The following is a 25,214-nucleotide window of genomic DNA, read 5'->3' on the forward strand; positions in this document are numbered from 1 at the left end:
AGATTAATATGGCTTTCACTTTTGGTGGAGTCTAGTCAGTATTTTGAATAGTAGTTTCTTTAGGGTTCACATTATATCCCTCCTGAATGTTAAATGATCGAAGTTCTTTTTTTTCTCTAACTTCCTCGTGTGGACACCCTTTTTATACAAATCGAGAAAATAAGATTTATCCGTGATCAGAGACAGATGTCGCGTAGCTGACGCATCAGTATTTCAGTGCGGCAGCTTTTTATTGAATTTTTAAAAACCTGACAATGCTGCCCCCACCGTGGAAAGTGCATACATCAAATTCTTTTTTCACTTTAGCATCTAAGTGGCATAGTAATTATTTTTATTTAGCACCTTTGCCTCTCTTACTCTACCTCTAAGCTACATCATAATCGCTTAATATTCAAAGTTATAAGAAATTTGGGAAAAGGGAAGGGTAAAAATAAAACTAAATTATTTTATTTGAACATAAAAATTAGAATATAATCATTTTCAGTAATTATTTAAAATTATACACTTAAAAGTACATTTATAGTAAATTCAATAAAAAATTCCAGTGCAGACGAGATACAAAAAAGAGAAAAATATTGTTTTAATTACATCGTTGGTTAAATATTTCGCTTTCAGTAAATGCATTACAAAATATAAGTTGGAACATAATACAAATAAAGTTAAAGATGTCACTCGATATAGAAAAATAAAGATAAGATTGAATCACATTCAAAAATTACCCACTAGTGACTAAAAATTTTACTTTCTTAAACGTTTGTTCAAACGGGAACCGCGCGGAGCGAGCGGCCGCCGCGCTACGAGTGACGCCACGCCGCCATCGCCGCCCGGCGCGGCGCGGCGCACGGCGCGGCGGCGAGCTCCCCATACCGCGCTTCTCACACATCAATTAGCCATCGAAGTACATATAGTAAGGTATAAATAGTGAGGTTAGTATTAACTTTGGCAAATACGAATGAAGCATGGTGATGACGTCATTAAATCGACACAATTGTGACAAATTCAGCTTATACAATGTCCAAAGAAATACAATTGAACGTCGCTAACTTGAAGCCGGGGGTAGTGTTCCGACGCCGTTACTTACCGATACTAAGCTGATCTACGCCGCCTTCACTAACGCTAATTTATAAAACACACTCCGATAACCTACCCCCGGGGCGAATCTAATAAAGCACGAGAACATTTGAGCCGCAACATTTCAGTCTTCAAAAAAGAAGCTTTTGCACAAACCACGTCACTCACAAATCAATGGGTAGTTTTGAGCGTCGAGACTATCACCGGGAGGGTCGCCCGCGAGCGTCGGCGGGCGTCGTGTCGCGGTCCTGACAGTCACCACTCTTATAAACTAAAGGTGATTGGAGCGAATAAATAATGCGGCAGTGTACAAAATTTACATCCCATTCATTCGAAATAATTAAGCAATACGAGTTAAAGTCCAACTGCGGAGAAACATATTAAAATACATTAAGTTTACGCGCTCGAGGGGTAGCCGGCTACACAAATGCCACTCGACGTGGAACTGTGAAATGTCCCTTGACAAAGTTCCGATCTACTTTCGCTTAGTACAAAAGGTCGCCCTTAAATGCAATATGAGGAATATTCTGGAACCTAACTAATCGCCGACGGACACTCAGCGAGACCACTCGAGTCCTAACTCCGCCTCGGAAAGTTTTAAAGTATAGTGAAGCTTAATGTATCCCCGGTCGGGAGTAGAACTGCGCTAATAATATAATTAGTTCGATTTTACATACACATATTGTTACATAACAGTAAAAAACCTACCTAGCAAGAAGCGAGCGTCGCTCGGGCCGCGGGCCGCGGGCCGCCGACGACAGTTGTATTATTGGCCTATGTTGGAGTTTCGCAACATGTTTGCGGCCCGCGCTCTGTAGGCGTTACATTTTCATTTAAGTAATCACTTTTTACATACATCATAAACATAAGATGAAAATAAATGACCTAACTATGACAATAGTAAAGGTTACCGTCTAATTGCATTATTCATTAATGTTATTGATACAATTACTGCCCTAATGCTTAAAAGTAAGATTTTTATTTTATTATTATTAATAAATTATGTTATACAGTATATATATGTATAGTGTTGATTACGCCAAAATCGCGAGTGTATACAAAGTTTATATACTCACATATCTTACATCTGATGTCAGTAGAACCTACGGCGTGGCGCGGCGTGGCGCGGCGTGGCGCGGCGAGACACACAGACAGACAGACAGACTGACAGACAGACACGCAGTCTGCAGACAGCACGATACAAGATAACATCGATACAAACATTGGTTACTTCACTTAAATATAAAATCAAAGAGTGCCGTGTCAAATGGCGACACGAACTCGCTACGTCAAATAAATATCAAACAAGGTTGTTGAATACAATACAATAGTACATCTTATGGCTACACCTAAGGTTATTGTAAAGTGATATAGAAAAAATATGAACACAAAAATATTAAAGATAGTATATATGGCATAACGAATCCATGCTCTTACAAGTAATTAATCATTTTGTGCTTAACATGAGGCTTAACTTAAAACGTATAGTTATCGTGGGATCGGGGGGCGGGGGAGGGGCGAGGGGGAGGGGGACAGTACAGTAAAGGTTGCAAGGTATGCAAAATAAATGATCTCCTTAATCCGACATAGCGGGTACAGTTGTGCATTCAAAAGTTTACAAAAATAATGTTCTCATAAGTGATAATACCTAACAATGGAATGATATTCTGCATCAGTAAAGTAGGCCCGTGACGTACCCGAGATTTGCACTACTGAGTTCTGCGCTAATATTGGTTCCTTTCTGTGTTTGGTCCGTAAGAGAGTGAGTATATAAGCACATTGCTACTGCCGCGACCTCGCGCCGCGCTCGCCGAACCGACGAATCGAACCTCCGATCGCTCCCGAACAGAACCGCCCACGATCGTGTCGAACCGTCGCTCGCGGCTCACTCGCGAACCGAACGCGGCGCGACGTGTCCGACCCGAAGCGTCGCAACTAGATCACAGATAGACAAAACTAATTCAAAACGCCTAGCACCGAAATTTAGAATTGAATATGAATTATCTAGAATCCGCTGATCGCAAACATTATTTAAAAAAAGGTACATTACAATAAAAAAACTCAGAATATTGATCTTGAAATATCAAGTTTGTACGAACTTTACCGCAAACATATGAGCTGACGTAACAGATGCCGAAGCTTTCATAATGATCAAGATATCGTCAAACAAGATTTATAAAAATCATACGAATTCAAGACTAAGCGTATATCAAAAAGACGTTTTAGTTGGGGGTTTAAACAAAGCGGTCACGTAATGGATCTAGTAGCGATGTTTCGGTCGCGAGGCCGCACTGGAACAGAGGATGCGTGGAAGCCGCGGCTGCACATCGGCGGTGGCCGGTGTAAGCACTTCCCATACAAAATACATGAACAGGCTCAGCGTCACACAACCGCCAACTGACACCAACCTTACCTACAACTGGAAAGACGAGTCTCCATCAAACTCACGACGCCGGCACGACCACGAGAACGCCTTCATGATTTTACGAATTCAAAAAAAAAATCCAATATAACAAAAATCATTGATCTTTGATTAATACTCCCCAAATACCACCACTATTTTACTGACTTAATTTCTATGATAAATATTCAGTTACCAGTTTGTTTTTTAAAGAAAATACGATAATTGCAACACTGTTGGCGTCACCAAGTACAGTATTCACGGTCGCACCGCCACGGGGCTATTGTCAAACAGAACGACAAACATTTCGAAGTAGAACACTATGATCTCGTCAATTCTAATATGCTTTTCTAATGCCGTACACAAGTATTATTGTAATGTTTTTAGATAGAACGGCATTAGGAAGCAAGATACACAAGATTTGTGTGATGTCGTGTGAGGTTGGAATAGCCCCTGCGGGTGTGAGGTGTGAGGCGTGTGAGGTGTGAGGTGTGAGGTCTAGTAGAGGCCGCAGCCGCGCAGGTTGTTGGCGATGATGACGTCAGTGACGGCGTCGAACACGAACTGTATGTTGTTGGTGTCGGTGGCGCACGTCATGTGGCAGTAGATCTCCTTCGTGGTGGACTTGTTCTTGGCCTCGAACTGCGCCTGGATGTACGCCGCCGCCTCGCCGTACTCCTGAGCTCCTGGTAATTTACGAAGAAATCGTTTAAACATACTATTTCATTTGTTTATTTCATGATGGAAATTTGTGGTATTCATTTCTTTGCCGATTAACTTTTATCGCCGTGGTAAACAAAGTTATTTATAAAAAACTACATTTAAATTCTAACTTCAAAAATTATACCTGTTAAACACTTATACTATGTTAAAAGATGTGAATTTATAGTTGTATTCTAAAAGTTAATATTGTCTAACTATTAAATTGTTTCGTGAATATTTCCATACCATGACAGCTTTACTTTCTGCCCACTAGGATCTCGATTTTTTTGTATAAATCAGTTTAACAGCCATCGCGTGACGTGTGAACATTACACAGATAATAATCTATTTCTGAATCAATTCACGTCAGCAATTTATATCCGAAGGTATCCAAATTGCTTAATCTCGTGTCATTCGAAGAATCTTAAAATACAGGTATAGGGACAATTCCAATATTATAAAAATTATTAAATTATATTAGCATATTGCTCACAATTTTAAATACAAACGATGTTACATATTAGTCATGCAATTATTTCTAAAAACTTTACTAATATAAAGTATAATACGGTTTAAAGTTAATGGCGATTGACATAAAGTGATACTTCATCTACAAAATATTGTTAGATTTTTTTTAAAGATTGTTAAGCTAGCGCAGTCGAAAGATGGCACCCGCTAGCCTACTAAATTACTCCGTTTACTCTTCTTTTGAAGGCCACGTTTTATTTGGACGTAATAACAAACTCCGGCAACTTGTTCCAATCCCTTGCACCACGCAAAGGGATTAGAATAAGTTAGAATATCATAATAATGTAAGTTACCCGAGTACTCCGGGAAGCAGATGGTGAGCGGCGACTTGCGTATCTTCTCCTCGAAGAGATCCTTCTTGTTGAGGAACAAGATGATGCTGGTGTCCGTGAACCACTTGTTGTTGCAGATAGAGTCGAACAGCTTCAAACTCTCCTGCATACGGTTCTGAAAACGATAAAACAATTGTAAGAATAAATCAAAATAACAGGATAAGTAACATAAATGTTAAGAGGTTGCTGTTCTTGGGCGAGTTGGTACAATCTGTCAGTTTCAGAAACGAAAGACGTACTACTAAATTAAAATAATTCATACGCTGAAAATAATAACCAAAAATGATGATAAAATTTAATTGTGGTAGGAAAGATGTAACCATGTGTGTATTTGCATTTACCAGGTAAATTTATTACAGTAACATGTAGTGAATTAGCTAATAATGGATATAATACACTAACAGGATAAATTAGTCACTTTATTGTAAAATATTATATATTTATAGAAAAAATGAATTAAATCTTATATATATTAACGAATGACGACCTAATGCTCTTATTAAAGTGTAAAAAAAACCTTTTTTAGTAGATAATTCTCATATTGGAGGATAAAATAAAGTTGAAAACTGCACAAAAAACTCCGTAACTATCTTTAGTTATCAATTTTTTTTTAAAGATTACTTTGTAATGTTCAATCTCACATACCGTCGTCTCATCTTCATGCAGCACCTGGTCGTACTCGGACATGGCCACACAGAATATGATCGCGGTCACGTCCTCGAAGCAGTGGATCCATTTCTTTCTCTCGGACCGCTGCCCGCCCACGTCGAACAATCTGGAACAATGCAACATATCGGTGAGTTTCCATTGTCGCCACACTTGTATAATAAGGAAGTTGCCATGCCTCTTAGTCTTAAAAAAAAAATAGTCGTGAAAGACAGCTACTAAAGTTCATTTCTTTTATATCAAATACGTGTGAGGCAAGTCCTCGTAAATGTTACTCACTTGAAATTAAGATTTTTGAAGGAGAAATGAACTTCAACGATTCCGGTGGTTTTGACCCTGGTCCTGAGGATGTCCTGCTCGGTGGGCTGGTAGTCCCTGGCGCCTAACCGGTCCAAGTCGTCGAGGAAGCTGGAGAGAAAGAGGTACATCGTACAATATCGAATTTAAAACAAGACATATTTTTGACATAGATAATTAAATTAGAAATCGAATAAATAGATTAAGAAATTACAGCTTGTTGCTGTGTATTTTACTATTTTTTTTTAATAAAATTTACTTCATAGAACACTCTTTTTGCACTTAATTTGCGAGTTTATTTTAAACATACATAAAAGGCATATTTGGCAGTCATCGTTTTATATCTGTGATAACAGTCGAATGTTTTGCAAACACAGTTGAAGGAGAAAAAGTTATCGCTGCAACGTCACTCAGCATCAACCTACTAATGCAATTTATCAATATAAAAAAAACTAAATACTATATAACTTAATGACGTTGGCAGAGATCATAGAGGTAGGGATTGGATTAGAATCCACTTTAATTATGAAATAACCCCTTTCTTGACGATTGTGATTCTGCAATCCATTTAACTCTTCTAACAAAATATTCCAATATATACGTGTAAATACGTCCTGTAAACTAGTACATACGTTCTCTTTACTTTTGTGGTCTAGAGTTGTATTGAATTAATTGTGACGTAATCTTTGACCTCAGCGTATCAAGGACAATTGGTGGGCAAGGACAATTAATTACAGTTAATATAAAACATCAAAGCGCATGACTCAAACTACGTCTTTGCTGCATTCTTTATGGAAACGTGGCAACAGGGTCTACGTATATGGTATAGACACTGCATCGCCTTTTTAGGTGTACTAATAGACAAAAAGATTCCGGATTCCAATCAAATGACAATCAAATTGTCATATGCATAATGATAAAAAGAAACAAAAAGAGACAATGGGCATTCTGATGTAAAAATGCGAATATTCTCCCAATCCGTTAAACCACTTAATTTGTTGCATATAATTTAGATAAATATATGTGTACTTTAATTTAATTTACTCTACAAGTAACTAGTTACCAGTATGTGTTCGCAAGGAGACATATTTGATAAAACTGCAATCGTATGCTTATCGAAGTCTTATAAGGAAACAGTAACGAGAACGCCCTTACAGCGATACTCATGTACACTAGCATAAGTGATCGACCAATTTGTTACACGACCATAAACGAGATATTTAAAAGGCGCTTTTGAAAAAACGTCCTTTACAATTAAGAGTTCACAACAGGTCATTATAAGACATGCGTTACTTGAATTATTTTATTTTTATTAACGTATTTTAATTTTTTAAAAAATAGTCTGAAGACTACGAGGTCTATTAAAATATTTTTGGTTCGAATTAAAAACTTAACTTTTTTTTAAACATAAAATATCCAGCAAAAACTATAGATGTTTTTTTTATGTAACATTGCGTATTAATTTATAATTTGTAACTAATTCACACAGTACAAGATGCAATTTTCCATATTGATTTTGAATGGTTCGCGTGGAGGCCAGTGTAGGCCTGCACCGGTACAAGTTGACCTAAATGAGTTGCAGGTTCGATGGAGTATGCACACTATGACTTTTTATAGTAGGAAAAAACTGTGCGGAATGTGTACTACTCTACAAACACTAGTGTGATTAAGATTCCTTAACCATAATATTATCACTAGGAAAATACTGTAACCGCACATATATCTGTGAAAAACCTATGTCAATTCGCATTGGACTAGCGTGATTCCATAAGTCTAATCATCCCTAATCTGAAGTATGCTCGAGCACAACTATAGAGAAGTATGAGCTGGCATTAGAAGTAATAGAATTTTACTTTCACGAGAATGATACAATAAAATAAAATAACATTTAATCCTTGACAACATTACAACACAATCAGAAACAACAAAAATATGATGACTGCGTCTAAATGTCACTAGTAACCAAAGCAACACTGCCAAAGTGTTAAAAACTTCAAAATGTACAATATCGAAGACTGAATAACACATATAACATTATTACCACTATTATGAAACTGGCATCTTCCAAAGAACTTGTTGGACGAGTGCCCGCAACAATTCCATTGCAGGCAACAGGTACCGGAATAATTGCATCTTTTATCGACTGCAAGTGTGTTAATTGGCGATCGAAAATACCTTTTAATACCGGATTCCGATTTCAAACAAGCCTTTAGACACGTTTGCTGCTAGATCAATAATTTATCACTGTTCTTTGATACTGTCTTTGCTTGTCAATCTGTCATGTTAAACATCGAACTTTAACAGTTACTGTAGACACGTATATTACGTAAGAGTGGGCGAACAACTTTGACTAAACTATCCCAAACTGTGCGATTGTCAATTTTCGAAGCCAATTCAACTGTTGCACAACTAAAAATTGAGTAGTTTGCGCACCCGTATACGCTCATAGAAATCAAAACGCGACTAAACAATTATACGATAGTTTAGTCAAATGTGCTCTCTAAATTTATTTATCCTCTAAGGTTAGGGTTTTAAATGTCAAGACTTGCAGCATTAAGAGGGTGTATCACCAGACAAGTGTCTGGCGATGCGCCAGCGTCGTCCGATGCGATATTGTAAGCACTTAGGAAACCGAAGGATTACTCCTCGTGCTACAAGTGGTTAATGTTATGTTAATTGTTTTACGTCATTTTATTTTGTCTTGTAGTTTCATGCACAATCTTAATTTTGTATCTTCACTGCTTATAGTCGCGAGATATAGACATCCAATCCAATCCTAGCTGACTAGAAAAAGGTCTGTCACAATGGAATAAATTCAAATTTCGTTAAATTTAAATTCACCAAAGTTGACTTATCTGAAAAAACGGCAATATACCAGCGAAAAGTATTCAATGTGAAGTAAAGTTCGGTCCTCAGCTAGTTACATTTTCATCGCGTATTCCAACATTTGAAAAGCCACAGTAAAAAGTTGATTGGAACTGCGGGGGCAATATATTTCACGGCTCGCAGTTATGTAAGGCTCTCAGCGTTTCGTGCTATGTAATGAATCAGAGTGCGCGGCGCAGGGGAAATCCAGTGACGCACTCTAGTTATTCATTTTAAACCTTTTTTCCACTGAATGAATGGTATATAACGAGTAATGTACCAAGCAGTCGGCTGCACCAGTATTAATGGTAAACTTATTGCACATACAAAATGGACCAGTCAGTTCCCAGTCGTGGTGGTGAAAAGCAATCCACCTCTAGTTTTACGTTTCAATATTTGCTCGTTAATTAAAACTTTGCGGCTGATGTAACTGTTTTAAATGCATAAGCTTTTAATTTTGAAAGTAGTGTTTTTAATATAGTGCTACGTCGTCGTAGCGACATCATGAAAGGCTATATTAATATAGCAACGTTTTAAGCTGTAAAGCGTTGTCTTTATTAAATTTTAATAATCCATTTTGCCTTGCCGTTCACAAACGCTGAAGTGTAAAACTTGGGATTTTTGAAAAATCTGCAGAATATAGAATTTACATAGACAATGGTAGAACTATATGGTTTATTCAAGGATTGTTAGTTTCGTATTGATTATAAAATGGTCATCATTGCTTAAAAAAAAACCTTATGAACGCAGCTATCTGTTGTAGGTTTGAAAAAATCATGGATAAGGAAATATGTGAACTTTATAATCGAAAATAATAAAATTTCTGCAGCATCGTCAGTTTTCCACTAAAATGAGAGAGTTATGATAGATAGTGTTTTATTTACGTGGGCAATGGCGGATTCGAGGAAACATATTTCTTATTCATTTTCCTACTCAAGTGATTTCTTCTTCAATAAATATGTACATATATATAGAAGTCTTTCATAAAACTTTGGAATTTATAATTTACAGTGTATAAAGCAAAAGATCTAAAAATGACTGAACTAGAAGTCGTTAGGATATTATTGAAAAAATGATTTGAAACCATACTTTCGAACACACAAAATGACACATATCATAAGAGATACAAAACTCGATACCAACATTATCAAAACAATACTACAGAACTTTTTTAGACATTTAATTAATGTTTTCTATTGTTGTTTCCTATTCCAGTTAAGTAAACACTAACGATAAAATTAAATACTTTCACAGTTTGTTTTATAAATTGAAGTTAGAGTGAGTTTTTATTTTCACCAGGTACAAGTGCACAATGGGGGCTTGTTTAGCCGAGACGCGGCGTCGAGGGCTCTCAGCGCGCCAAGTGAACATCGCACATTCGCGACACGAGATCGCTTCTTCATAAGAAACTATAATATGCAACTTAACAAAACTCGTTCGAGGTTTTACAAGTGGTAAATAAGTAAAAATTGCTGCGGCACCCAATATCGGTCACTGAGACATCCCATTAGTATACGTATCTTATGAAATGTTTACTATTGAACATCAATTATCGTTTCTGAGTATCACAGACAAAACAAATCTATATTAAGATGCCATGTTTCTGCAAGGTAAACGAATTCAAATTCGATAGTCCCCTGTCTTTGACTCGGAAACAAAAACAAGTGTTTCTGTACGGATGTGTGGAGTTTATGAATTATTCAAGTCTACATAGAGACGAGCTGGATATTTGCGAGTCAAAAACAAGTAACCAGGCCGATGTAGACGATAGACTCTTATAAAAACAGAAGTAACATAAAAACCTATCGGAATTTACGTTATTTCTGCGTTGAAAAACCACTCAATTATACGACGTAGGGCGATGAATGTTTTAAGATCCGAGATAAAAAAAAATGTTTTGCTGACGTCAAGGTGCTGTCAACGTGAAACGGGTGAGCACAAAATGGATTACATTCCGATCATTAAATTATTAGCCCAAATGTCTCTATCAGATAAACAATTGAAATTAAAATTAAACATTCTTTATATGTCCGATCTAGTCAACTATAATAGTCTCTGCAAGATGCTGAAAATAAAATGGATAAAAACGATTCGAGTTCCATCTACATAAAATATAAAGCCAAGCCACAGAGTTTTTGCGCATTGCTGAGATTTCACAAAATTCATTCTCTCTCGGTCTCATCATTTCCTTAGGGATTTTTCAGAGCGAAAATCTCAAGTCAAACTACTCTACTATTCCTATAATTTTTTTTCCGCAATGAAACTACTGTAAATATGTACATTATTGTAATTGCAGTGGGAATAAAAAGGTACTTGCAACTAAATAAATAAATATTGACTTAATCGACAGTATCAGGAAACTTATGTAAACCAATGTAGACTATGGCTGTTCGTCTGATCTAACTGTATCGATTTTCCCCTCTCGGTCAATACCGCTTTGTACGCAAAACATGTTCGGGGTGAGGCGGTGTGAGGCGGTGCGGGCGAACTTCCGAGAACCGAGGAATCGTTAGGATAAGGGCTATATTTATTACTTGACATACTACACAAGTTTATCGACTAGGAATAGAATTCTGGAATAATGATATTGGAGTGGCACATCATTAAAAATGTAATATTATTATAACAAACATGAAACTTTTGTAAAGAAACAGAATTGTAATTCATATTTCAACAATTTAATTCTTGTATGCAAAGCTATCGTGACCATTCTTATTGTATTGGAAACTATTTTTTACATTTAACAAGAAGATTCATGATATCGATGTGAATTATTCATAACTGATATGGAAAGCGAGGAAGTCATTGTCAAGGTTGTGTTATTAAAATATTTTCAATATCTGTCTATCCCTGTACATCCGGGGCGTAAAGTTACGTTATATGATCGGTACGGCAGCGGCAGCGGCGGCGCCCGGCAACAGGTCGGCGCGATCGATAGAGCGTCGCGCCGCCGCAGTAGGACCGCCGCCCGGCCGCCGCGGTGCGGCTGCGTGCCCCGCCGTGTCCGATACCCACTTCACTTGCGCGGAGCCGTTTCGATTGCATTTGACTCAATAATGTGTCGCAAAATTTTGACTCCTACAAATAGTCGAAGTCACAGGCTAAATTCATTCTAGATTTTTAATATACAATGCAAGCTTTACTAAACTTGCGACATTGATAGTTATGTCGATTAAAACATAAAACTGCAATAAATATTTACGAATACTGCTAATTCAAGACTTCTATTTTTGTAATATGTTTGGTATGTTTAGAATGCTCTAAATGAGGCTTTAGAAAAATATATTTTGTCTTTCTTGGTCTATTACTACTGGTATATGAATCTGACGCAACCCCGACGGCTAGTTCTTTCAAATTCACTCCTATAAATTTGGGTCAGGGCATTTGGAGACCTCATCTAAACTCTAATACAGTCTGTAAAATACACGCTACAATTTTTATACAGTGGCTAGTTATCAAAAANNTAATTAGTTAGAAGAAAACACGCACAAAAACGTAGCGATAAGTAACTTTCTTAATATTCTTGGAATTACTAAAGGAGTTGGCATTTAGCATAAATTCGGGTCAAAACGAAATAAAACAAGAAATCAGATTAAAGTTAAACATCACAGGGGAAAAGTTTAAAATATTCAGTACAATAAAAATCTATATCATTACGACTATTTGGGTGTTCCTATTATCTTATTTTTACGAACACATACTTTCATATGCGTTGACATTTTGCAGTATATCATTGTTTACGGCGCAGTTTCCTGGCCGAAGTCCAAATCCATTAAAATATCGCTCTACAAGAACCAGTGCAAATCGTCAAGCATTTAACTTTAACTCAACTGGTGTCAGAGAGATGGCAGTGTTGCCAACATCTCGAAATATTTATTACCTTTCAAGTTTGATGTTATTTTATCAGCTATATAATCGATTTACCCGTAAACATTTTATAATCTGTTAAATTGTTGAAACAAGAGTTATTCGAGTTGACATTATAATAATCACTTCGAATCAAAACATTTGAAAGTGGTCTATATGAAAGGAAGTTTGAGAAACTCTGCTCTAAAGAGTTGACGTACATCTAATTTACATGATAAATAGTTACAAAACCATGAGAATTTAGCACAATAGAAGAGAGCGTTGGCATCATTCATTCATAGTGAGCAAAGAATGAACACAATAAACTCGATCTCAAGTGAGGTCAGGACCTCAGTTTGTCGGAACGCATCTGCATCCACTTCGCCCATCACCGATGCAATATCGAGATATAATTAGAGAAGTGGTATTAAGTGGGCAGTTTGTTTTTATATCATCAACAATAATGTATGTAACTGCATAAGTTCATTGACTTCAATTCTTCGCACAAAGGATTGGCTTACTGATTTTACTCACTGTTTTCAAAAGACAGATTATGTTAAACATTCTAAGGGCCTGTACCACCAAATTGAAAATTATCTGATAACAATCCAACGTGTAAAACATGAGATGGAAATATCGGATTTTGTTAGCTTATCTGACAGTGACGTCATTTTTAAGGTATCTGAGTCTATCAGGAACAGGCCCTAAGAAACTCAAATATATTAGTCTGATAAATTGTTTAGTTTAGATAATTAAGATCAAAAAAATTACAATAAACATAATTTAATTCACGTTTAAAATAAATACATAATCATAAGAAATTATATTAGACCGTATTTCCCAACTTTTTGGTTAATAAACATGGCAATTTGTAACATAGCGACACACATACGGGTAACTGCATAACACAGAACATGTAAGCAATTGCACGACAATAGCTGGGTAATTTTCTGGACCCATGACCCGAGGAGCTTTGTATTTCTAATGATGTGTCATGCATGGCATGTTATATGGATTACGCAGTAGCAAGTTGAGCTACATAGCCTATTGAACCAATCGTATATAAAAAGAACACAATTACTACATATACTACTACAATACATTGTTATTTTATTTAGGTTTCTGGAGATACTCTGTATTCTTCTATCAATTATTAACCTATGAACATTTCCTTTACGGGGAATTCTTAATCACTCACTCGTATCCTTCTGACCAGAATATAGACACAATAATTACTCAAATCTAGGTTGTAAACATTATAGAGATGGATATGTCATTGCTTCTTTAACTTTTTCATTTCCCTCACAAAACTCTGAGACTAACAGCTTGTCTTGACACACAAAGTTGCAGTAGTATGAGGTACAATAAGCTCCTTGTAAGCCAACGAACATCCGAGGCGTCGGCCACCATACAAATACAAAACGAACAAGACATCTTATCAGGTTACTGCTGGTTCACACATAGCCAGTATAATCCTCGCCTTTGTATTATACATAAATTCATAACAGACAGATTTGCAGGCAAAATTATCTGAGCCAGGAGTTATCTTACAAATAGAATTGGACAGAGTTTAATTAAAACGAAAATTGCTTAACTGAGCGATTTTAGGTTCAAAATGTAATATTAAGCTTAGGTTAAAACAAGTATTGATTTAAATTTTAGACGACTTACAAAAAAAGTGTTACAAACATAGATTAGTACAATTTATTGTATATTTCCATAGTTTAGATACATCCCACGTACAATTACACAATGGCAAATGAAGGTGTTCATTAGCGATTCGCACTTTGTCAATTTTCCAGGCGTGTAACTAACACGTGTAAATTTCTTCGCTAACACGTTGCGTACTGGGTCACGGTGCTGGCATACTGACACATGTCCACACCGACCACCCTAATAAGGTTACCAGAAATAAATCGCAAACGGGATACTTTGGACTTTTTAGAGTTTACTATCGCTTCCTCAAGAATCCGCTACATCAAGAAGGGCTCGTCTTGGGTTATTGAGTTATAATGGACTTCACTTTTAGACAATGCCAAATTCAACTGATTTCTACTCGACCATTTAATCTGTACCTTAATATAAATGTTACACTGTAAATTTACATTATGGGACTCCCTTAGTAAACATTGAACGAAGTTCTGCTGCATAATCAACATCTTTCCAGTTTCTTTGGAATGCTAAATAAGTCCTGCAATATACGACACACAGAATTTTCTAGATTCATCTCTAGTTCCGATACGTGCACTTACAATTGACATTACAAACAATGACAGACATAGAACAACAACATATTGTGACAAATGTGAGAACTAGCTTAAACATCGTGATTGCGGAAGGTGTGCAAACAGTGCGGCGACCGGACGAACCAATCGCGCTCCCGCTTCCGCGAGGGACGGGATCGTTTGGCGCTGTGACGTCATCTGCACGCGCACGCTATTGCCATTGTACACTTAACACGTACTAAACAGCTTATCGCCCCGCACATAGATGCAAAACTAGAGACATGCACTTTTATCATGTCGATATTTTGATACAGTGAATAGGATATGACCACCTATTTACTGTTTCCCCAGGGCGAATTGTCTTTCAACGTCTAAAGAGTTAGACAATCACAGCTAATTACAAAACAGAGGTTGCACAATAGTTCCTTTTCAGACACTTCAGATATGAGCATATACTGACTACACAGTATCAGTCGAAAATTACATAAAGAGATTTCATTCTTTTAGCCATGACTGGCGTTTTTTGGTATTAACACCGGCGCGTTAAGTAGTGTTGAAATACCATTACACGTGCTTTACAAATTTCAGAGAGTTTTAAAATTTGTGAAAGAATACTGACAGTGTCATTCCAATAGGATTTCTGTCTGTTATAAGGTCGAATTTTTGAAAAATTATGTTAAATATATATCATTGAGATCTAAATCGACGTAATTGAAGGCACATTGTGTCTTAAAGAGTTATTAATTCAAACATGTTTCACGTTATAGATCGGCTTTGTCTTGAAATTCTGGTTTTTACTAACTTAATGTTTATGTGCATATAGTGTTACGAAACGGTACGCTGAAAAGCCTCACGTAATCGAGGCGGGTCTCCCCACTGCAGGCCAAAACACCAGTTGTTGCTGACATTAGTTCTTGTGGCGCGATGAACACGCGACGCTTCACCATGATGCCCGGCCCTAGGCCGTTACCGCTCCTGGGCAACTCGTGGCGTTTCGCCCTAGGGCAGAAACCCTGGGAGACGTTCAATTTGGACAAGACTTTATGGTACTTGAAGAATCTCGCGGGATCGTGTGGAGCTGCTAAAGTGGCCAAATTGTTCGGCCATCCAGACTTGGTGTTCCCGTTCTGTGCGGATGAAACGGCGAGGATATACAGGAGGGAGGATACGATGCCTCATCGGGCTGTCGCGCCGTGCCTCAAGCATTATAAGCAAGTTTTACGGAAGGAATTCTTTGGTGAAGAACCAGGACTTATCGGAGTGTAAGTTGACCCCCTCCACAAAGTTTATATTTACAATTTAACTTATCCATCCCTTGTTGTGGACGTTACAATTATACCATACTCTACAATTAGTCATGGAAACAAGACCTTGTTGCGTATCAAGAAATTAATAAATTTTAATTTTAGACATGGCATGCCGTGGTCGAGGTTTAGGTCCAAAGTGTCAAAGGCCCTGGCTGCTCCTGAAGCCGCGAGAGCCGCGGTACCCTCTTTACATTACGTAGCTGAAGATTTTATTTGTAGGTGAGTTATTTTCGATATTTATTAATTCTTGTGTCGTTCAGTTCTCTAAATTACTACCAGTATAAATTTATGAAGTGTTGAATTATTACCCATAAAAATGAATCTATTAAAAACGTTCTCTGTATTACATGAATTCGCTTATAAAATAACAAGACTCCTGGTTACAGAGTTCAGTGTATAATTAATGATTGTATTATCGTTCCTACGGCCCGAGGTGAGGAATGCGATTTAGTTATGCAATGTATAAATAATAACATATCAGTTATATCGGCAGCTGATATAGTGAAATGCATAATTTAACATATCAGAACTTCTTAATGAAAATTAGTATAAAAGTACAACTATTGCCTTACATGAAATGATTAATTCTATAAAAAAATCTTTAATCGTTCGAAATTGAGAAGCTATCTATTAATAAACTAAGCCAAATGTCATGTTATACAAAATCCATGCCCTATCTCCACTTAGTAAATTAAAAGAGACGAAAACTAACAAATTGAGGTTATGCATTATAGTCAGGGTTCAACAAGCTGAGTTGAGAATCTCGGCTTAACGAATACATCCCGTTGCCGACAGTCTGCGTTTGTTTGTTGGTCTGACTCACGCCGGGAAACAACAGAGACCGTTCAATGAAAACGCTACGTTGCAATTTGACTAAAGCTCTCGTATAGCATTTACCACCTGTTTAATGAGATAACGCAAATTTAAAAGTACTGTTACAATTAGAATGTTGTTGAATTTCCATGTTACAAAAGAATGCATAAAAGAATACTGTTCTGAACTAATTACAAGTAAAAAGAATTTTTTATTAGTCATTTGGTGCAGAATAAAAACAACGAAAAAAAAATAACATCCTTATTCTGTTCATACTATCGTTATTTTTTAATAACAGCTAATCTATTAACAAATATTAACATGTAATACTTACGAGTGAATACATAATATTTGTAATACAACAAATATTTGAACAAATACATTTGTCATAAGAAAGGTCCGCAGCTAAACTTGTTCGTTTTCTTAGTTGTATTGTTTATAAAGAATACATATAACGTGTATTACAAAACTAACATTAGAACATAGTCAATATTTGCCTTTTCACATAATTATCATTTGATGTATCTTATGAACATATTTTTATAACTTTCATTGCTTGTATACAAAGACGAAACAAAAATTCCCTTTTTACAGAATAGAAAACATTCTCGATGAAAATCATGAATTACCGGAGGACTTTCTTACAGAACTCTACAAATGGGCTCTTGAATGTAAGTAATATTATTATTAGTATTTTTAACACTCACAAACTTTACCTACATTTATATCAAAATGGGCCCGAGACTGTAGCAAAAAATAATTCCGTTCAAACTAAAATGTACATCAGATACAACTGTCATAAATTAGGAAAACACATTATTTATTCATTGAAGCTGTTACCATCATACTCTAAAGATAAACTATTCTTCAAGCGGTCGGTGCATGGGCTCTCGGCACGAGGCTGGGATGTTTCCAAGACAACGACACCGAAGCTCAAGATATTATCAGGAGTATCCACGGCTTCTTCCACAGCGTACCTGAACTAGAACTGTCCGCTCCTCTGTGGCGTCTCTACCCTACCACCGCATACAAGACTTATATAAACGCACTGGACTCTTTCAGATCGTTATGTTTAAAAAGACTGACTGACAAGGGCATTTGTGCTCACATTGCTGAAACTTATGGTAGAAAAGTTGCCACAATACTGGCATTAGATTTATTGTTAGTTGGTGTTGATACGACCGCAGCGGCGGCAGCTAGTACTATTTATTTGTTAGCTACAAATGAGAGGGTACAGAAGAGGTTGCAAGAGGAACTCGACACCCATCTGGTTACCACCAGGGAAATGACAAGTAAAGACTTGGATCAGTTGCCGTATTTACGAGCTTGTATTAAAGAGGCATTAAGGTAAATTTAATTTTTAATTTGTTTCGTGTAATAGTGAATGCTAATTTTGTCAATCAGCCTAGATTCTAATCACTTTTTAAGGAAATACCATTACTGACCCGTAAATAGAATGGATGAATAATAAAAGTAACGTAGTAATGTTTACACATTACTCTACATAAAAACACTTAGATGTGTGATATTTATCATATAGTGACTTCTTGTGAATTTTAAAACAATCTACATTGAATACAAATTGTATCAACAATATTTAGACGTGTATCTATTAATTATTAATCCTATGTACAAAGAGATTAGCTTTACTTTAGATTTACAGTATTTTTATGTAATTCCAATATGAAAAAGACAAATTAGCAAATAATTACCACAACTTATTCTTATAAGAGCAACTTCCAAACTAATATTAAATTACCATTCACCCAACTCTTATGTCGTATTAGTTATTTTTCTTTGTTTTTATAACAAAGTGTAGCGTCAGATCTGGTTGCAGTGTGGTTACTGTGGTATTGGGAAATTGATAACTTTGTACAGTATTATATTATAAATGTACTAAGAAGTGCACAGGTTTCGTCATTCGTTTCCAATAAGGCCAGCCGGAGCGATTCTGAGTGCGCACTCGTAATAATCGTGTGAAATAGGAAGTTAAACATTTGCTAAATGATTATTTATAATAACTTTTAATAATAGTAAATAAGAGATCGACTCAATACAGGAGGACTATAAGGAATAATTTAAATTAATAGATGTATTATTAAATACACTGCTGTACAAAAAGAAGAGATGGCATAAACAATGTTTTTATGTAAGTGCGCGGTAGAGGTAACTTACGAGAATAACTTAAAAGTATCCACCCAGTAACCACCCCGCGAAATACAATTACTATTGTTCTTTCCTCAGTATTGACAGTTAAGAACATACCACTAATATTTTTCAAAGAGATGGAATATTTCATTTCAAATAAACAGTAACTTGGTTAGAAAAGCGTAATAATCGTACTAACTGAAAACTCTGTCGTAGTGATCAAAAGCAAATAATTAATCATACATTTCAGTATAAATAATACGAAGTAATTTTCCTTATAGCAACATTGAGTTAATATAAAACAAAATAATATCAAATTTTATAATAAATTTGTCTTATAAATTATCTGTTGCAGAATAAAACCAGTAATATTAGGAAACGGTCGATGCATTCAATCTGACGCCGTAATTTCCGGTTATGAAGTCCCTAAAGGGGTATGTATTATCAAAGACATATCTTTTACTTATAATATACATTATACATTTTTAGAAATTTACATTTAGTTGACATGGATTTTGCTTCCATTTCTGTCATGTACATTTAAAACATTTTTTTCCAGTCACACATTGTATTCCCGCACTACATTTTATCGAACGACGAAAAATATTTCCCATCGCCACAAGAATACGTCCCCGAGAGATGGCTAAGGGAGGATATCGAAAGATCAAACTGCGGTAATAAGGCAGTGTTGAATTACGGAATGAAAGGAGAATCATTACACAACTCTGGGGACATGAAGCAAGGGCCAGACCATTGTCAAGCAAAGTCAATATGGGAAAAACAAAAGGAGGTCGGCATTCATCCCTTCGCCTCACTTCCCTTTGGATTTGGTAGGCGCATGTGTATAGGAAAGAGGTTCGCGGAAGCTGAACTGCAATTATTATTGGCTAAGGTAAATTCAAATCATCATCACTAGCTCACTATACGTCCTTACTGAGGGCTCGATGCATACCCTAAGTTAGGACGACTAGAACTGTCATTTTATATATTAATTATTAATCCAAAAAAATCTCACAATTCCATTTATTGATTAATTATCTGATATCACTTCTGAAAGTTACAAGCTACAAAACACATTTTTTTAAAAGAGATTTTTAATCTGCAATTTTAGAGAAAAGGATCTGTTGCAATATCTTGTATTCCTTCTGTAAAATAGTTCAGCAATTTGTACAATAAAAAGTTATTGACGCATACAATGAAGTAAAATATTGTATTTGTTCCAGATGTTCCACGAGTACTCAGTAAGATGGCGCTACGGAGAACTGACATACAGTGTGACACCGACGTACATACCTAACGAGCCATTGCAGTTTACATTACTGCGCCGACAATAACATACCGTGTTTACACATTACTCTTATTGCATAGAATTGTATTCATTCTGTTATAATTGATATCTTTAAACTATATTGTTATGCCAAAGTTATGCATACTATGTAATAGTTTCTAGGATTTAAAATTTATCTAAGGCAAAGGAAAATGTATCAAGTTTTCTACGTAGAAATAAATTTCATTGTAAATGTGTTACTTAGTTATCTATGATAAAAATATTACATAAAACAAGATATAATCGTCATAGTTGAGCTCAATTTTTATCAAATATTAAAATTAAATACCTAAACAATCCGATAATAAGATTAGTCCGTTTAATTTAACTAAAAACCAAGTTATATTATCTAAAACAAAATTGTTCTGTTTTAAGAAACCGGGCGTTATCTCGTTCATAAGGATGGAAAACATGTAAATTCTTACGATAAAACTGCATATTTTTCCACGTTATCTAACTTTAAACCATCTTTAAAATGTTATGAAATATTTTAACTATACAAACACAGATAACATGAGCTCTCTCTATGATTCAATTTGTCTACTACCAACGGGATTTTGATCAGCTGATATGTGAAGCCTTCGAAAAACGTGACTGCGACTATAAAAGGACAGTATAACTCGAGTGTGAAGTGGGAACTAATCCTAATTGTTTATAAAATAATGACTTACTATTTAGCAGAGTCGTTGAGCTGGTACTCGTTGGAGCGGCCGAAGCACTCCTGCACCCCGGCATCAGCCCACAGCCGCTTCATCGCCGCCAGCAACTCCTCGCTGAAAGGCTCCGTGTCCTCCATACGCTGAATCACGTCGAACACCATCTTGCCGTCGCTCTGTAATAATAATATCATATTAAAAATGTAACAAAGGCTGACAATAATTGAATAGGGCCTAGTCACCGTTTAAATAGGGTAGGTTCCGAGCCCCTCGGTGTTCTGCGGAGCCATGTGCTAACACAAACGAAATTATTAAAAAAATCACTTATAGATCGAATATCACGAACATTTTAGTACAAATTCTTCAATCATAATCAACAGTGTTGCGAACATTAACGATACATAATTATGCTTTATTGAAAACAATAAGTTGCCGAGACGTCGAGGTATATTTAGGCATTTAGTTGTACTAACGTAGATTTGATTATAGCAATCTAATTCTATGTTGTAGTCAAAAGCTAAAATTATACAATTATAGACGATCTATTTAGCTTCAATAACAAGAGAATAAACATTTGTCTATTGATAATTACCAGTACTATTCATAGAGATACAGACGTATTCATATAATTCTAAGTTTAGGTTTGTGAATCAAGATTCTACAAGTAGCCAGACAACACTTTCTCCCTTTCTTGTCTATTATTATTTTACTATACAAAAACTAGCATTGTATTGTGTATTACTAAGCAAAAAATGAACAGCAGTAATAATAACGTATATAGTACATACTTGTATAACACAACATGGTTATACATTTTTCTTGTCGAATGATTATACAGTAGAACCTCGATAACTCAAACCTCGGTAACTTAAAACATTTTGTGTTTCCCTTGGACTTTAACTTATCGAGGTTCTACTGTATTTGTCTTACTAAATCGTGATATTTCTATTAGTGTGGTTAGGAAGAACTAAAACTTCCGAGAGTAACGGCTCCTTTGAGCACGCTGCGTGACAAAACATTTAATTACAATATTTCACGAGGCTTTTTTGTTACGTATCGAACCCGAGACAGCCACGTGACTGTTAGAACTGTAGAGTGTTAATTAAATTTTTATATTATATAAAATAGTAGTTATAAAGTTGAAAGTAATAGCAAATACTATGCAAAAATCCGGAAGATTCTTAGATTCAAAAATAAATATGACTAGCGGATAGCGATCGATTTAGCCGTACGATACCATAAAATCCAAAAATCATTTACCTCAATCTGTTGTAAGATACCACCTATAAACATAAATAAGTATTTTAATAATTAATCAGTTAAAATACCAAGGTAAAACTAAAACCAACAATCACGCTTATAAAACAAAAACTTTACACCTATGAATTGTTCATCATCCGATCTTCCCTGCCTTATCCTACTTCCGTAGTGTCGGCGCACAGGGTTTTCGTCCTTTAAATAACTCTATCATCCGTCATCTCAGTCATCGCTCCCTTCTTGATCATGTCACCTTTCACGCAATCCATCCATCTCTTTCTAGGTCAACCTCTACCGGTGTACCCCTCCACATTCACATTGAATTGTTGTCAAACGAATAGAATGAATTATGTGGATAAAGGTTATCCCACGAGACACTGGAGATTTGCCAAAAGCGGAAAAATTTTAAAATTCTTCGTGCAACATATGGGCTTGTTCCGTTATTAAATCAATCATCTTTAAGGCTTTGCACGTCTACACTATCTCAAAGATTCTCGTAGCTTTAGTCGTTTCAAGTTAATTCCATACTTTACATATCCCATTTTTGAGATGGTAACTCCTACATTATCTTAGTTTACATTTTTCATGCTAAATATACATTAAAAGTTCCTTAGTGAACATTAGTTGACTTAAAATGTGTATTAATTTGAACGCCATTATGTACTTTAGTTTATCTGATTCTTGTTGCAAATGATGCTGCATAATTGTAACTTTATTGTATTCAAAACGCAAGTAATAAGCGTAATATAAAGAAAATTATTGTAAAATCAAACACGAAACATTTTCCAAAGTTCAGCATTATAACAATGAAGGAAATTAAAAGACTGCGGCAAATTGGCCCTATGCTAACAGTGCGCAACTGTATGCATAATGAATGCAAAGAACAAATAATGCAATAAGCCGCGAACAAGGCCGCTCTGAATATGCATCGAAACACTTTCATGAATAAGAAATACTCAGCATCGATCAACTTGCGGCAAATATTTTCCATCGATATTGGACAAACATCACGAACATTCAGATCGGTATGAGGAGAAAGCAGTGATTTTTGTAGTGGGCTACCTATTCCGAAACACGATATTACTAACTTGAACTATGGAAATACTGGGCATTTTATTGGGTAGACAAATCAAATGATTTGGATTTCATAGACATAAGAGACGGAAATATAAGAAATTCATATTTAAGTCTGTATACATAAATAACCCTACATATTAAAATTATACTTGACTAAATTGAATAAACGCAGCACCGAAATGGCACATTGAAAGACATTAATAGTTATTAATGTTTTTAATCATAAATACAACGTGTAACCAATTATAACTGCCAGTATGTTTTAGTGCAAATTGACGGGTTAACTTCATATAAACTTTCATGAATATTAAACACACATGAATGCGATAAAAAATCATGTATTGCTTCAATTCGAAGCATTTAATTATTGTAATCAGCATTACAAATTTAATTGGAGACGTTCGATATATTTCATAAATATAGCATTTATTTCAACAAATTTAAGACGCACGAGTTTAATCGAAGACGTAGAGAAATGTTTATATTTAAATAATATGAAATTAATACAAATTACACTACGAAATATGTGTATTTTTAAATGTATATACTGAAGATAGATTTACACAAAATTAATTTATTCGATAAGATTAAATATCATTTGGATTAAAGTACTAATACTTAAAAGATTAAGTAAAAAGATGATATTGACTATTAATAGATAATATTGCCTTACGGCTTAGTTGAATCAAAGACAATGTATATCTAGAGATTATTTGTAATTAATTATTAGATAATAATCGTTAACAAAATTTAAACTCACGCGAACTTTAAATTACTGGATGCTGGAATTTGGTTGCTTGCTAAAAAGCGATTGCATAAAACATTAATCTTTGCATACAAAATTTAAGTACTCGGAAGTCTTTCACCACCGTATAACGTAAATGATTTTTTTCCGACGACCAAACATTATTTATAGAACACTGCCGCCTCGTAATCGAAGCAGTTATGGCTTGCGCAACTGGAACGTACGAGCTTTGATACTCAAATTAGTATCGAGTCCACCACTTGTTAACTACCGCACTATAAACTGTATAATGAAGTATTTTTAAATTGGGCAAAGATTTTCATTTTTACAACCAACATGATCTAATTATAATGAGGAACTCTGATTTAAGTATGTTATCGAGGGCTCTAAACAATTAATGTGTACGTTTTTAAATGTTTACTTATTTTTAACATGTAGCCATTATTCACGATGTTCAAACATCTTTTACCATTATTGTTATACTAGGTTTCGCCCGCGACTTCATCCGCGTGAAATAAATAAATCAAAATCGAGTAGCCTTTGTGTTCTTCCACACTATCCTTTACTATGCAAAATTTCGATCCTTTCAGTTGTTTAAGCTACAAACTCTAACAAACATCCATCCATCCATCTAAACTTTCGCTTTTATATTATTAGTAAGATGAGATTATAATTTTTTAATACAAGACCGAGCTTTGGGCCTGAATAGATGGAATATATTCAGTGCAACAGAAGTCCAAATCCAACGTTATTGCAACTGCACCTACAAATGTTAGTCTTAAACGCGAATTGCAGCTGCATTAAATTGCACAAAACATTAATAACATAACTTATGCCCGTTACCCAGAAGGGAAGGCAGAGATGGACATACGGTATAAATGTGTAATACCTCCCGATCCTTGTTGGCGTAGGTGATGCCCAGGTTGGGCATGGCGCGCAAGATGGCGACGA

At 35.6% G+C, this 25,214-nt stretch overlaps 1 protein-coding gene across 1 annotated transcript; it reads right to left on the reverse strand.

Moving 5' to 3' along the window:
- Positions 1-444: 444 nt before the first annotated feature.
- On the reverse strand, positions 445-25,208 carry LOC106102374 (guanine nucleotide-binding protein G(o) subunit alpha). Its single transcript, XM_013281826.1, has 6 exons — positions 25,153-25,208; positions 21,200-21,360; positions 5,980-6,108; positions 5,680-5,809; positions 4,996-5,149; positions 445-4,158 (listed from the first exon to the last, which is right to left on the reverse strand). Exons 1-6 carry the CDS (start codon positions 25,192-25,194, stop codon positions 3,971-3,973), a joined length of 804 nt encoding a protein of 267 aa, XP_013137280.1. The 5' UTR covers positions 25,195-25,208; the 3' UTR covers positions 445-3,970.
- Positions 25,209-25,214: the final 6 nt, after the last annotated feature.

Source organism: Papilio polytes, unplaced genomic scaffold, assembly GCF_000836215.1.
Source record: "Papilio polytes unplaced genomic scaffold, Ppol_1.0 DF823923.1, whole genome shotgun sequence".
Lineage (NCBI taxonomy): Eukaryota > Metazoa > Arthropoda > Insecta > Lepidoptera > Papilionidae > Papilio > Papilio polytes.